This window comes from Haliotis cracherodii, unplaced genomic scaffold (assembly GCF_022045235.1).
Source record: "Haliotis cracherodii isolate W230 unplaced genomic scaffold, xgHalCrac1.p SCAF_11, whole genome shotgun sequence".
Classification (NCBI taxonomy): Eukaryota; Metazoa; Mollusca; class Gastropoda; order Lepetellida; family Haliotidae; genus Haliotis; species Haliotis cracherodii.
The window spans coordinates 8,217,537-8,232,174 of record NW_027266266.1 but is presented as its reverse complement, the minus strand read 5'-3'; the positions used below and the strand labels follow the sequence as shown (position 1 = coordinate 8,232,174).

General features: G+C 37.3%; 1 protein-coding gene across 3 annotated transcripts in view; it reads right to left on the bottom strand.

Annotated features, from left to right (window-relative positions):
• LOC139455349 (signal peptide peptidase-like 3) overlaps positions 1-14,638 on the bottom strand; it is a 66,139-nt gene that overhangs the window by 11,750 nt on the left and 39,751 nt on the right. For all 3 annotated transcript variants that reach the window (XM_071236906.1, XM_071236905.1, XM_071236904.1), the window contains exons 3-4: positions 9,366-9,443; positions 1,525-1,622 (exon numbers count right to left, since the gene is read on the bottom strand). In XM_071236906.1, the coding sequence (XP_071093007.1) occupies positions 1,525-1,622; positions 9,366-9,443 (176 nt within the window). The remainder of the gene's footprint in view (positions 1-1,524; positions 1,623-9,365; positions 9,444-14,638) is intronic.

Here is a 14,638-nt window from a genome sequence, read left to right as displayed (position 1 = left end):
TATGGAACACCTCAAGGACAAAACAAAGTCAGAGCCAGACAACCAGTGACTGACAGTATGAGCAAGGTACCATCGTGTACGATGCACATCGGCCAGATGATTATATTCAATATAAACAAGAATAGCAGTTTAATGTGATAATTTTATTTTTTTAATGTGGTCTAAACATGCAAAATGGAGCAAACCTATTTTCAGCCTCTACTGATCACCCCCACAGCTTCCAAAAACTTCATGTTTAGCCCATAGATAAACTGTATATTTTTCATATTTACAACACAATATATTGAAACAATTATTTTCTCTTCAGAAGAGCATTGTCTTCATTAAGGACAAATAGGGTACTATAACTTCACTGATGCAATATGATTTTAAAATATGTTATACAGCCAAATCAAACGTTTACATACACTCTGGTATCTTTTTTATTACCATAGTTAGTTTTCAGATTTTCTTCTCACAAAACTTGTCGGTTGTCAAAAAAAGAAGAAAACAAAAAAACAGAGAAAACTGTTTCAATTGTTTTTGTCTTTAGGGTAAACACATGGTCAGTAGGTATTAAAAAGATTAACAATTATACTTCAATGTCATGATGGCCAAAGTCCTAAACAATTATATAAATTTGCTGTCGTGGCGAGTTTAATTTGTATTTGTGATATATTTTATTGCCAAATGTGGTTTTTAGACTCAACAAATATTGAGAATAATATTTTTTTCTTACTTTCCTGACTTTTACAGTCGGTGGATCTGTAAACCGGTTAATAAAAAATGTGCTTCCGCATCATTACTGGAGGTTCACCTGGCCTAGGTCTGGAGGGTGTCATCAACATTGACAATGCGACTAACAGTCAAAGATCAGGTTGTTTATGCCTGTATCACACTGATCAGGTGCTTTTATAAAACTGGAAAAATGGACGACTATTAAAAAAAGTGCAAGAATAAAGGTGATGGACAGGGTACTTAAAATACATGCTGCACCCAACCAGTGGTTTGGCCCATGCATGTGCAGATGCATGACAAGTAACTGTCAAGGTGATGGACAGGGTACTTAAAATACATGCTGCACGCAACCAGTGGTTTGGCCCATGCATGTGCAGATGCGTGACAAGTAACTGTCAATGTGGGTATAAAATGGTTCAATCCAGATGCAACTGAACTGCACTCAAGGAAATTGAAAATCTGACGTTATTAAATAACTTTTATCTCTTCTTATCTATGTGATCCCTCAACAATGACACTGTGTATATGTAACAAAACTCCTATCCAACAAATGTGACAAGTAACATGACTAACTTATTCATTCCCTAATATATTTAACACAAATCAATAAACTTTGTATCCCATTCCTGCAACAACAAAGCACATGTTAGAGCCATCAATTTCATCGGGAGTAATACCAAGATTCAAAGCCCAGGACAAACAAGGCTTCCCTCTACAATAATTGCTTTGAAGTCTGGACTACCTGTGTCCCCATGGCAACCAGTGTTGTTAGGGAGGGTTGAAAGGGGTGATGTGAGGTTCACTTACGACTTTCTGCCTCCACCACATTTGGCTGATTGACATAGCTGCCATTCTTGTCTTTTTCCTTCTCCTTTTCTTTATTTTCCTTCTCTAAGTTGAGCGACCTGAAGAAAAAATATCACAGAGATGAACACACAAACATGTTAACATCTCGGTCAATGCAGGTCAAATAGTTTAATACAGGTGACACTCGCCAAGGGACCCTCATGATAAACTAGATGCAAATTAAATTTGACTTGTGTGTGATTTTAATATTGCTGGGGGAGACAGAAATATTTTTCCGTCTTGGTTTCAAGTCATAAACTTACTTTGGACCCACAACTAATTTTTTTCAGGATCTTAAAAAAAACTGTTTATGGATTATGTTAATTAGTCAGTATTATTAGACCAGTCTAAAATGGTTCATGACTATAAAACAACAGGGAAAATATGCCATGAGAGAAATGAGAACAGACACAGAGTGCGTGAGTGCGTAGCTGCTTGAGTGCGTGAGTATGGTTTTACGCCGCTTTTAGCAATTTTCCAGCAATATCACTGCGGGGGGTCACCAGAAATAGGCTTCACACATTGTACCCATGTCGGGAATCGAACCCGGGTCTTCGGCGAGACGAGCAAACGCTTTAACCACTAGGCTACCCGAACGTCCCGAACAGACTTTGAGTGAGTGAGTGAGTGAGTGAGTGAGTGAGTGAGTGAGTGAGTGAGTGAGTGAAGTTTTTACGCCGCTTTTGGCAACATTCCTGCAATATCACAGCAGGGAACACAAGAAATAAGCTTCACACATGGTACCCATCTGGGGAATCGAACCTGGTCTTTGACGTGATGGACACTTTAACAACTAGGCTACCCCACCGCCCAACAGACACAGAAACAAACTTATCAACTATGTAATAAAAGTGAAAGAAGTTCTTTCACTTTTATTACATAGTTGAGTTCTTTCAAAGAACACACAATTTCTCCACACGACAATAGTTAATTTGGCATGGCATGATATGACTGATTAATTATAGCCATATGAAAAATATTTTTGGGGGGATTAAAAAAAAGAGAGTCTTGGTTCTCAGGCACCACAAAAATCAACATAAAGTTCACTGCACATTTCGGGGTTTTTTTCCATTTTAAAATTTAAAAAAAAAAAATCCTTAAATAGACCACGTCCAATGGTCATGATGGTAGTCAAATACTGTATTCCAGTATTTTAATCATCAAGGAATATATTTATTTAGGGAGGCCCTTTCCCAGGTTGGTTGTAAACAACTATTTATTTGGTTACACACACTATATTTTAAAACAACCATTGCCTGACAACCAATTTTTCATTTTTTAAGCCTTATCTTCTTTTAAGCAGTAAACATCATTTAGAATAGTAATATATGCCTAATAACTTCATTCTCCTGAAATAAAGGCAGCCTCATCAGTTGTTGACCTACCCACAAAATTGAAATGAAATATTCATGGACTCCATCGATATATAGTCTATCTAATATATATATAGTAATCTAGCACTCAAGGACAGAGATAGAGCATGTGGTGAGTGACCTGTGTCCAAGCAGGACAGCCTTCTATCCACAACCTGTGAAATCTCCTTCACATGTGCTGCTGGCAAAGTAATTAGTGACATGCACAGTGATTAAGCTGAACCCTACATCTACTCAGATCTCCGTGTAAACACCATGTGACCCCTGTCAATGGCACACATCAATCAGGTAGATTCCCTGCATCAATAGCCAGCTGCCCTTGGTGATGTAAGACATGGGTTAAACTCATTCAGCGTGTTTATCAGTCTCGGGGTCGGGACGTTTTATCTTGTTCATCTTCAGTGTAGTACACTTTGATTACTCAATACTGGTAGACGTAGATTCCTAGGATTCCATCATGCTTAAAGGGTTAAGATCATACACTCTAAAGAGGAGAAAAGGATTCAACAGTGCATAAAGGGTTAAGATCACACACTCAGGAAAAGGGGTACAGGATTCAACAGTGCATAAAGGGTTAAGATCAAACACTCAGGAAAAGGGGTACAGGATTCCACAGTGCCTAAAGGGTTAAGATCATACAAGGTAGACACAATTTTATGGATAAAAACTTCTTTAATACTGTAAAAAGCAATGTTTCGGTATAGACCCTTATACCATTGTCAAGCAAGACTGAATGAGGGACATAGTGCAGAATATATATAGTAGGTGGAGGATTAACAGTAGAAGATGCATACATGAGTTTTATCCTTCTGTTGTCAACATTTACTCTGTTATCCCACTCATGTATGCAATTGTTGTTACTGTTAATCCTGTACTGTTAATCCTCCACCTACTATATATATTCTGTTCTTTGTCCCTCACTCAGCCGAAATTGCCTAGGCAGAAGGCGACCTCTTAAACACCTAATGCAACAACAACAACAACCCTCACTGTCTTGCTTGACAACGGTATAAGGATCTATACCGAAACATCGCTTTTTACAGTATTAAAGAAGTTGTTATCCATAAAATTGTGTCTACCCTGTCACCCGTCAACTTTTAAGTAATGCCTATCAAATAAGATCATACACTCTGGAGAAGGGGAACAGGACTCCACAGTGCTTAAAGGGTTAAGATCATAGACCGGGAGTACACACACATTCGAGACATACCAAACAATTAGCCTGTATAAAAGTCACAATCAGCAATATTCCAACAATATGATGGTGGCCTGTAAATATTCAAGTGATTGATATCATGAGCAAGATCCACACTTCCAGGGTACAATGACAAGCATCAACCAAGTCAGCAAACCTGTATTAGTTACATGGCAGTCACATAGCTTGAACACTGCAGAGTGATGCTAAACACAAAACATTCAAACTAAGTTTTGATCTAAGTAGTACCCCGCTAGCCACTAACCTCCCACACTTTTACCTAAATACAGTAGAACATGGATATAACGAACTGCAAGGGACCGCAGAAAACGGTGCGTTATATTCGTTATACAAGTTTTCACTCGGAAACGGCCGCCATCTTGGCTAAACCAAAATACAATTCACATACACGTTTATACACATTTCCTCTCGCATCTACCAGTGATTCAGTTAAAAAGTACCAGCATTTTAATGTAATGGTCGGAGAAATTGTAACTGAAGTTATAGTTTGATCAGAATTAAGATTAACATAATGCAAGTTTAACTAGGTTGAATCGTCATCAGTAGTTGTGTTGATTCGCGTCTGATTGCGTACAGCCAATTGTCAGTGACACTTGACACTGAGTGAGATTTCTCAGTTCGCTATACAAGTCACTAATTAGTGGTAGATTGGCTTGTCGGTGATCAGACATCACTTCGCTATATCCGTTAGTTCGCTGTAGCTAGTTCGTTATATACATAAATTATGTATGATGATATATAGGAGATAAATCGGGGATGTTTTAACAGTTTGTTGTATCGGTTTGTTCGCTCTTTCCGTGTTCGTTATATCCGTGTTCTACTGTACTGTGAAAGATCTCTCTTATTGCGTACACATCAAGACCTGAGTTAACTCATCTGACTATGTGGTGAGGACACAAGGAAGACTATTCCCTGAAACATATTTCAACATACAATAACAGTTTCAAACTTCATTTCCACATAAAAAGCTGTAAAACAGGAATCATGTTTCAGTTCGTGACAGACTATAAAACACTTCGCTTTACCTGAATGGCAATTCGTAATACCGAACACAAGCAGAAATGATCTTTCTTCTCTTTAACAGATTTCTCAGTATAAGCTGACCTAGCTAAAACAAGCTTACAATAAGGATCCCTTATAAGCTTTTAGTAAACATTTGTTTGTGACAACCACATACATGTATAGCTATTAACCTGCTGGGAGACTAAGTTCTCACCAACTAGCTACAGACAGACCCTTTTCTCACAAAGAAACACCTGCACATAAATTGAAAATGTTCCCCTGTCAACAGTTTCTCAGTGTCGGATACACTGAATCCTCACACTTGTTAAGGGATCTCTAAACAGAACTGTCATTTCTTTTCAGGTTCACTGACTTGGCTGATGCAATGACATCGTATCCCAATTGTGTAGATCGTTGCTCATGAAGTCAATCAGTGGATTGATGGTCCAGTCTTGATTACTTACAGATCACAGTCATATAACTGGAATATTGCCGAGTGCTGCTTTAAACAACTCACAAACAAACAAAATCCTTCCCGTCAAAATAAACTCATCATTGGGCATTTCAGTATCGTGTTGTTAATCCTCGAGACTTGCCAAAGCCGTCATTCATATCATGTCCATGATTATACGTGCTAAAACTATGTGAATATTTGTGTGGTTATTTTTTTTTACATGTGCCAACGGTAAATATTCTGAACAAGGAGACAGAGATACCTGCCCCTTAAACTTCTATATCAATATCTGACATGTCCTCTTTAGAACGATGTTATGCTTAAAAAACCCTTTTTGTTTACATGTTAAACATCATCAAATATAAATAAAAATACATGCCAAATTAGCCTCTAGTCAGCATCATAAATGGATAACAGAGAATGTTTCCGGTCGAAATTCTCAAAGCATGTCGAGTGAATGAGCAAATGACAATGACAGTCAGCAATAATACAGCTTTCATTTCTTTTAGTTTATTTGTATGTAGGGGTGACTATCGTCTGGAAATAACTATTGCGATAACTATAGAGATTGAAAGAAACTTTTGTGATAACTATTGATATTGCAAGCAACTCTTGCCATAAAAAAACAATAATAATAATTTAAGAAAAAGAAACTTCCACAGTACCATGTGTAAATTACTACCACTCATGATGAAAAGAAAACAAATCTGAACAGCATTGCATGTATTTTAATGATATGGTAAATACAATTGAATATATAAATATTCCTAACTGAAATCGATACTATTGATCGGAAACTGATTCAACAATCGATTTATTGACTTTAAGCGCTTACCAATAGCAATGTAACGATATTTTGATTTATCGTGACACCCCTATTCGTAAGATTGACAATTCACACAATTTTCCACATTTTCACAATGGATAATATTATCAATGACACTGGGTTATATATAGAATGATAATCATGATAATGGCTACCGGTAATAATGGTTTATCATGTTCATAAAGAAAATACAATGGTAATATTATCACTGTTGTACAATGAGAATGCATTACATACAGAACAATGGGTAATATCACCAATGACAATGGTTTATATCTAGAAGACCCTACTCAAACACTTGAACTTACAGCATTCATTCATGATGGCAAGATAACACGTAAGTCGCCCAAAGGCTCTGGATTTACAACATAAATCCCTCAACAGATAATCCTGAAGTCGAACTGTGTTGTTTCTTGTCTTATAATCGCAGGAGTGTGAAAATACCGCACAGAGAGGCCTTAACTCATGTTCTTCAGTCAGAGCATATTACAGAAAGTGACATTCACCTGGAGTGAGTGAGTGAGTTGTGTTTAACGCCGCTTTTAACAGTATTCCAGTCATATCACGGCATGACAGCTTAATGTGGGAGGAAAGCCTGAAGTGATGCAGGTCTCAGACGTTTACCACTTCGGTGAAACCCACAAGCACGGGTATGGTGCTGACAAACCTAGAAACATAATCGGGGCAAACCGGGATTTGAACCCACAATCATAGGTTTCTGGCGTGCCAAAGGGACGCAACTCTGCACAGCAAATTACATGCACCTGGAAATATCATCGCAATCATGTATATTTGGAGGACACATACCAGTATTTGTTTGCACTGGGGGACAGATGTATTTACTACTACATGAAAAAAAGGAAACATAATTTTATTTTAGGACTAGGTTTCAAACACATCATGTGAAGCAGTGTTTAAAATCTGACTAATGGTCAGTTTTGAAAAGTTGCACGCCCGATGGTCGGGGGTTAAACTTACTAAGTTGACAATCCACCAGTTTGTTATTTTCTGAGAATTAATATTAACCTGTACGATTCTTATGTTTATCCTTTTGTTACATTTGATCCTTAGACTAGAAAATACTGGACTAGCAACATTTTATCTGGTCTGGTAACGCTGCAATGTTGCCAGTCTGGTTGTCTGACTGAAATTTTGGGGAATTTTATACACAGCATGATATTAATAGCACTAATCATTCAGAGGTTATGAAAGTGTCAAGTGGCTGGTAAATTCTATTATTACTTGCCCATGAAGAGATCACCGGTTTAATAAACATACAGCTGTAATACACATTGTGTAATACCATCGCTCAGGCGTATATCTTACAGCAAACATACATTTCAGATTCTAAAGCTGCAAAGATACATTCGTACAATGTACATAAACAGTAAAAAGCTCTCACCAGACAGAAAACTATCATGTTTACATTTTAACAGTTCATTTAACACCTTTAAAATACAACATGTTCGATTAACACAAAACACTCCTGCCATACATCCATATAAACACACGGTTTATTGTCTACCTGTGTTTAAAACTCATCTAGGCTGCACTAACAGGAACCGATCAAGTAGACAAACACAACACATTGTCCATAATGAACGCCTGGCACAGCGCAGGATATAAAGCCTTACCAGCACAGTGTTGGATAAATGATTTAACAGATAGCATGGATTTAATGGTGACTTGCACATAAGGTTGGCTTCGCAATGTGGTATAAATAATGTATTCACCAGCACTGTGTTAAAGGTTGATTGGCACTGCGTGACATAAATGATTCACTATTCAGAGTAGTAAATGAGACGGTGCGGATACATGAGCTCCATCAGTGAGTACATATTGGTGACACGTTGCTGTATAACCTTGGTGCGTAAAAGCAGATGTTACCTAATATCAAACAAAACATTGTTGTCACAAGGCCGAAAAGGTTAACACAGCATGTGAAACCAGCTTATCTGGTTTGTGCACCTTTTGTATCTTCAATCTCTGGTACATTATGTGCAGTCAAGCCTAGTCAAACTTTGATGTGACGAATGTACGCTTGTCAATAATAAAAATCTTGGTCCCTGCGTATTCCTTCTTTATTTATAATTCTCGGTTGTGTCGAACCTCGGATAATTCAAATTATTTACGTAGGTCACTTCAGCTTCAACACAACTGTGTTTGACTGTATAGGTTTCAGTGAAGGCAATACAAATGTTTAATGCAGGCTTTTCTGAATGAATGAATGAATGAATGAATGAATGAATGAATGAATGAATGAATGAATGAATGAAGTTTTATGTTTTTCAGCATGTTGATGGCAACAGAAGCTTCTATACTGCAATGGCCATGTTGGGCAACACTAGCGACATGTGACATACCCTGTAGCAGACACCTTCAGTACTGTACGGAATTTGAGCATGGTCTATATGAGATCATAGTCAAAATGAGATCATGGTTTATATGAGAACATGGTTTAAATGAAATCATGGAATATACAAGATCATGGTATATACGAGATCATGGTACATACAAGATCATGCTAGATATGAGATCATGCTATGGACAAGATCATGGTCTACATGAGATCATAGCTATACAAGATCATTATTTATACAAGATCATGGTATATATGAGATCATGGTCTATACGAGATCATGGTACATACTAGATCATGGCAGATACAAGATCACAGTATATACGAGATCACGGCATATACGAGATCACGGCATGTACGAGATCATGGCATATACAAGATCATGGCATATACGAGATCACGGCATATACAAGATCATGGCATATACAAGATCATGGCTTATACGAGATCATGGTTTATACAAGATCATGGTTTATACGAGATCATGGCATATGAAGATCATGGTATATACGAGATCACGGTACATCATCATCATCATCATCATCATCATCATCATCACAATAATTTCCTACCTGAAACTGCCATAGACGATGAGTAGTATGGAGATAACAAATGTTGAGAGGCGGGACGTATCCACAATTGAAAAGGCACTGCAACAAATGAACAAATATAATTAATCGTCAACAACCACTACTTAAATCTGTCAGGCATATAGATATTTGGGGTAATTAAGAAACACCTCATTTCAATTCTTCTTTGAAACAAATGTTATAGCTGACTTTACCGATTCAATACATTGTTACGCTAAAAAAACAATCATGATGTAATTGGTACATTTCTCAAAACAAGTTAAAACACACCCATACTTAGAAGGCTGTGTTGCAATACCCACCAGTGATGACTTTAGTTACATGAAAACAATCAGGTGTGCTTCAGCTTGTTTTGAGTAGTGACCACTATAAGGATAGAATGACTATACATCCACCGATGTATCATTCAGTACAGACTTGGAGCAAGGCTAATCAGCTCCTCGAAGCTAGAGTTCAGCTGTTTGTTTATAGTAAGATGAGACCTGTGAATTGGGGAGTGGACATTGGCATGTCTGCTGACCATGGGCTAGTGACTGCTGATGAACTGATGACAGTTTTATTAATAACCAAGATCCTTTTGGATAGCAGCATTCTTTGCAAAATGCACAGGAGTAAGTAAAGATATACTCCAGAGATTGTTAAGCTAGGTTTTTTTTCTGGTAACTATATTAGAGAGATACCAAACATCGAACACCATTCTGATGAAAACAAGGGTTTCCACTGTCTAAAGATATTTATATACAAAATCAATATAGCTCACAGTCATCAGGACCAACAAAATAGGCGGCAGTCCAAACGTTGTCATGGAAACAACAATATTCCAGTCAGTACACAGGCTGTTGGCAACACAATAACATGGACCACTGCCTTATATTTCAAATGGAGCATTGACCAAAAGTTTACACCTTCAAGCAATTAGCCAAACAAATATCCTATATAAATAAAAGGCCAAGTTTTCAAATTTTTAACATTTCCTGACTTTGCTGTTCCTTCAAGGATGTGACGGAAGACGTTTGTTTAAATAGGGTTTTTGTTTGTTTATAGTGGTAAAGGGTGAGTATCAAGAGTTGGATGTGTTGCATGGGCGGATACAGAGGGGGGTAGCAGGGGTGCGGGGGTGCGCAAGCCCCCCCCCAACTTTTTATTCGAAAAAAATCTTTATTTCTGTATAAACTACCACCAAAGACAATAAATAGATCTTAATTGTGCACCCCCTCTTTTCAAAAAAGCTGTATCTGCGTGTTGTATCAGTATTTGTTCAGCTTGACACCGAAAGGACGAAAATCCATCATATTAAACTTGATCATAACTGTCTTAAATGGCTAACAGCAGAATCATTATTCATTATGAAAAATATGTCCTCATTGTCATATGAATTGGATGTCCTGTAGCAGGGATTCATGTAGGCGTGCTCAGGGGTTGATATTTGGCCTTACGTCTGCAGCAATTGACAGTAAACACTCCCAATTTGAATTTAAAAAATCCTAAGAAATTACAAAAATAAGAACACAAAACAAATCCAATTTTGAACAATTTCCCACTATTTCTCCCAATTTGCTTGCCAAGGGAGTTAATCGTCAGGAATTCTAGATACAGCTCTGTGGACACGGAACTTGTTAAAACCGGTACTAAAATGGCTGCCGATCATGCTGATAGCTCACCTAATTATTCGAAACCAAAGAAATCATTTGTTGAATCAGATCATGATAACTCTTTGGGATAATACATATTCATTTGTTAACAAAAGAAAAAAATTTAGATAATATTGTTTTTCATATAAAATGTCAATTAATCATATAGTTCCATAAATATTCTTTCTACATACTTTGTTTCCAAAAGAAGTCAGGGGAATGACAATGATAATTATTCAAGACCCTAAATGTAAACTAGGGCCACAAGGGACCAGTCATTTATTACAGGCGTGGAAGGGTCAGAGATTTTTAATGTACTGAAGTACTGAAAGTAATGACCATCCCCTAATGCTGGTCATCATTTTGGATGACCCTCCCCATGTCCTTGCACTCTTTTTTCATGACCCTCCTCAAAAGACAAATTGTAACAATTTCATATTTTAGTATATAATATCTATTTGTTCACGATCCTCCTAAAAAATGTATACATTTTTGGAGACCTCCCCATTCCCTCTGAAACCCCAACCCCAATAATAACTTAACGATCCCTAAGAAAAATCAAATATGGACGTCTGATGTTTAAACAAAACTATGCATATCTGATATATAGCTCGAAAAATATACAGTTTATCACATCAGAGCAAAAACATCATTTCAACATATAATAGTGGTCAGCTCCATTCCAACAACGACCGCCCGGAGAGCGGAAGGTCCTGGTTCGATCCCCGACCATGTCATGCCAAAAGACGTTAAAAGATGGTACTTGTTGTTACCCTGTCTGGCGCTCGGCATTAAGGGGCCATAACAAGGACTGGTCAGCTCGGAGTCAGTATAATGTGTCTGAGTGGGGTATTCATGTTAAACTGCGGCATGGTATATCAGTGTGCTAGCACTATAAATCGGCATCAGTTTGGACTAGTACAAGCAGCCACACACATACACGTGCATGCACGTCGCTATATAAGTGCAATAATCTTGGACGCGACGTTAAACGCCATTTCACCTCACCTCACCTCATTCCAACAGCTACTTCTGTAGTGCAAGGCTCAATGGGCCTCAGCTAAGTGAGCACAACAGTAACAAGCTAGCCTGGGCAAAATGATAAACAGGTTTCCTGTTTTCTACTCCCGCCAAACAGACTCATAAATCTCCAGAGAGCTATGCAGATTTACCACACGACCTTTTGAATATGATCATGCCGAAAGCAAGTCATTATATTCTGCAAATATTATGCTTATGTCTCTCAATGTTGAAAATATTACAAGGACAATGTAATGCCGTTTGATTATGTCAGATTTTCTGGTTATACAATCCAACAGTGGCAATTAAACAGCCTCATAAATTTCCCAAGAGCTGAGCAGATTAATCACCCGACCGTTTTAATATGATCATGCAGATAGCAACTCACTATGTAGTATCCAAATTTAACGCCTATGTCCCTCAACATGCTCAATGTTGAAAATAATAAATGGATGCCATTGACAAATGGATCTTGTGCTTATTATTGACATCTAAACTTTTCAAGTGATTTTGAAGACTGTTGATGAACATTATGATAAAAGTCTCACAGAGCAATTCGTATAGTTAAAGACAATATTTCTCTTTGTTTTTTTGTTCATTTTGTTTGTTTGTTTGTTGTTTAACGCCACACTCAGCAATATTCCAGCTATAATGATGGCAGTTTGTAAATAATCAAGTCTGGACCAGACAATCCAATGATTAATATCATGAACATCGATCCACGCAATTGGGATACGATGACATGCATCAACCAAGTTATCAACCAAGTTATCAACCAAGTTATCAACCAAGTATACAACAAGCATAGTCGCCATTTACGGCAAGCATGGGTTGCTGAAGACCTATTCTACCTCGGATCTTAATTTTTTGTTCATTTTAAAATTTTACTGAACAATGTCTCAAGAACATGTACATGCAGTTGTGCATTGAGATTTATCATTGTAATCAATTGTAATTTTAAATGAAATGGATGATTCAAATGTTCAGATGTCGAAAACCAGCTGCCACTTCTGAAGTACAATCATGGCTTAAACCTGTCAATCATGAGGGTGTACAGGATGATAATCCAACATGATAATAAGAAAATAAATATTACAGAATGTAACACATGCATCATAAAATGTAACCTTTCATTTCCACTTTTAATTCAATTCAATTTGCAAACTTGGTTTGTAATGAACAATTCAACAATGTTAAGAAATTAATTCAAACTGAATATATGCATTGCAAATTTCTAAATATGTGAAATCTGTGTCCCTTGCAACCCTCGATGACATCACTGCAATTAACATTTCAAACCCAACCCTGGTTCAACTGTTTATTGACAGAATGCCACAAACTCATATACAACCACACAAAGCTTCAAAGAGCCCCGCCTCAACATTAAAGCATTATAAATGGTTGAATTATTTCGACCTTATCGTGATGTCTCATAGAACTGAATTAAGCATGAAATACAACCTTAATGCAAACTAGGGATTAAAATATTTCTTTCTTTCATTCATTAATCTTCATTTATCATTTCCATCATTCTAAATTCAATTAAATCCAATTCAGCTCATGGACTCGGGACACTATACAACTGAGACTCTTAGTCCAGACTCCAATGAATACAGCAGCCATGATATAGCATGTGCTAAATATTCGATTTGGGAAGAATTTTGCTCCCACTGTGGGTGAAGGACTATGTTCAATGAACAGTGAACCGTGAACTGTAAATATGCTATGTCTATAACACATGAATATTGCCAACTGTGGAGTAACAACAAACGAAACAATGTACAAACTTGTTAAAGATTTCACAGGGCATATTCATTTATAACACCCGGCTACTGGTCCATGTAACTCAGAGGCTGCCATCATATTCTGCATATGCATGGAATATTGCAGAATGTGTCGTTAATACAAAAAATCTCAATGTGATACATGTTGTTGATTTTAAAATTAGGTGCTCACAATCAAAAAGATAATAATTTGGCTGACCCAAAGATCTGCATTGACCCCTCTCCCTCCCAGCTAAGGGACACAACTCTGTACAGTATGACAATATAGGATGAACTCGCTGTTCTAGTAAACCAACAGACATTTTTTGTTTGTTAGTTGCTTAACTCCGTATTGAACAGCATTCCAGCAATATAACAGCACTCTGTAAATAATCAAGTCTGGACCAGACAATCCAGTGATTGTCACCAAGAGCATTGATCTAAGCAATTGGGATACGATGACATGCATCAACCTAGTCAGCGATCCTGATCACCCGATCCCGTTAGTCGCCTCTTACGAAAAGCATAGGTTGCTGAAGATTAATTCTAACCTGAATTTTCACAGGTTGACATGACATGGGGCACACTGCACTTTCACGAGGGATCTATGACGTTAGTAAATATAAGACCACATTGTATAAGGTCTTTGTTCGGTAAATTAGCTTCAGCCTGTACTCAAGATTTATTTTTTAGATGAATGCCCTGCATATAATTGAGTCGGCAATAGCAATCAGCATTTGTGTATGTACATCTGCAAGCAGTTAATTTTTCAGAAAACACAATCATCAAGACCTACCAATTTTAAAAACAGTGTTAGAAACTAACATTTTCAGTCCATTAG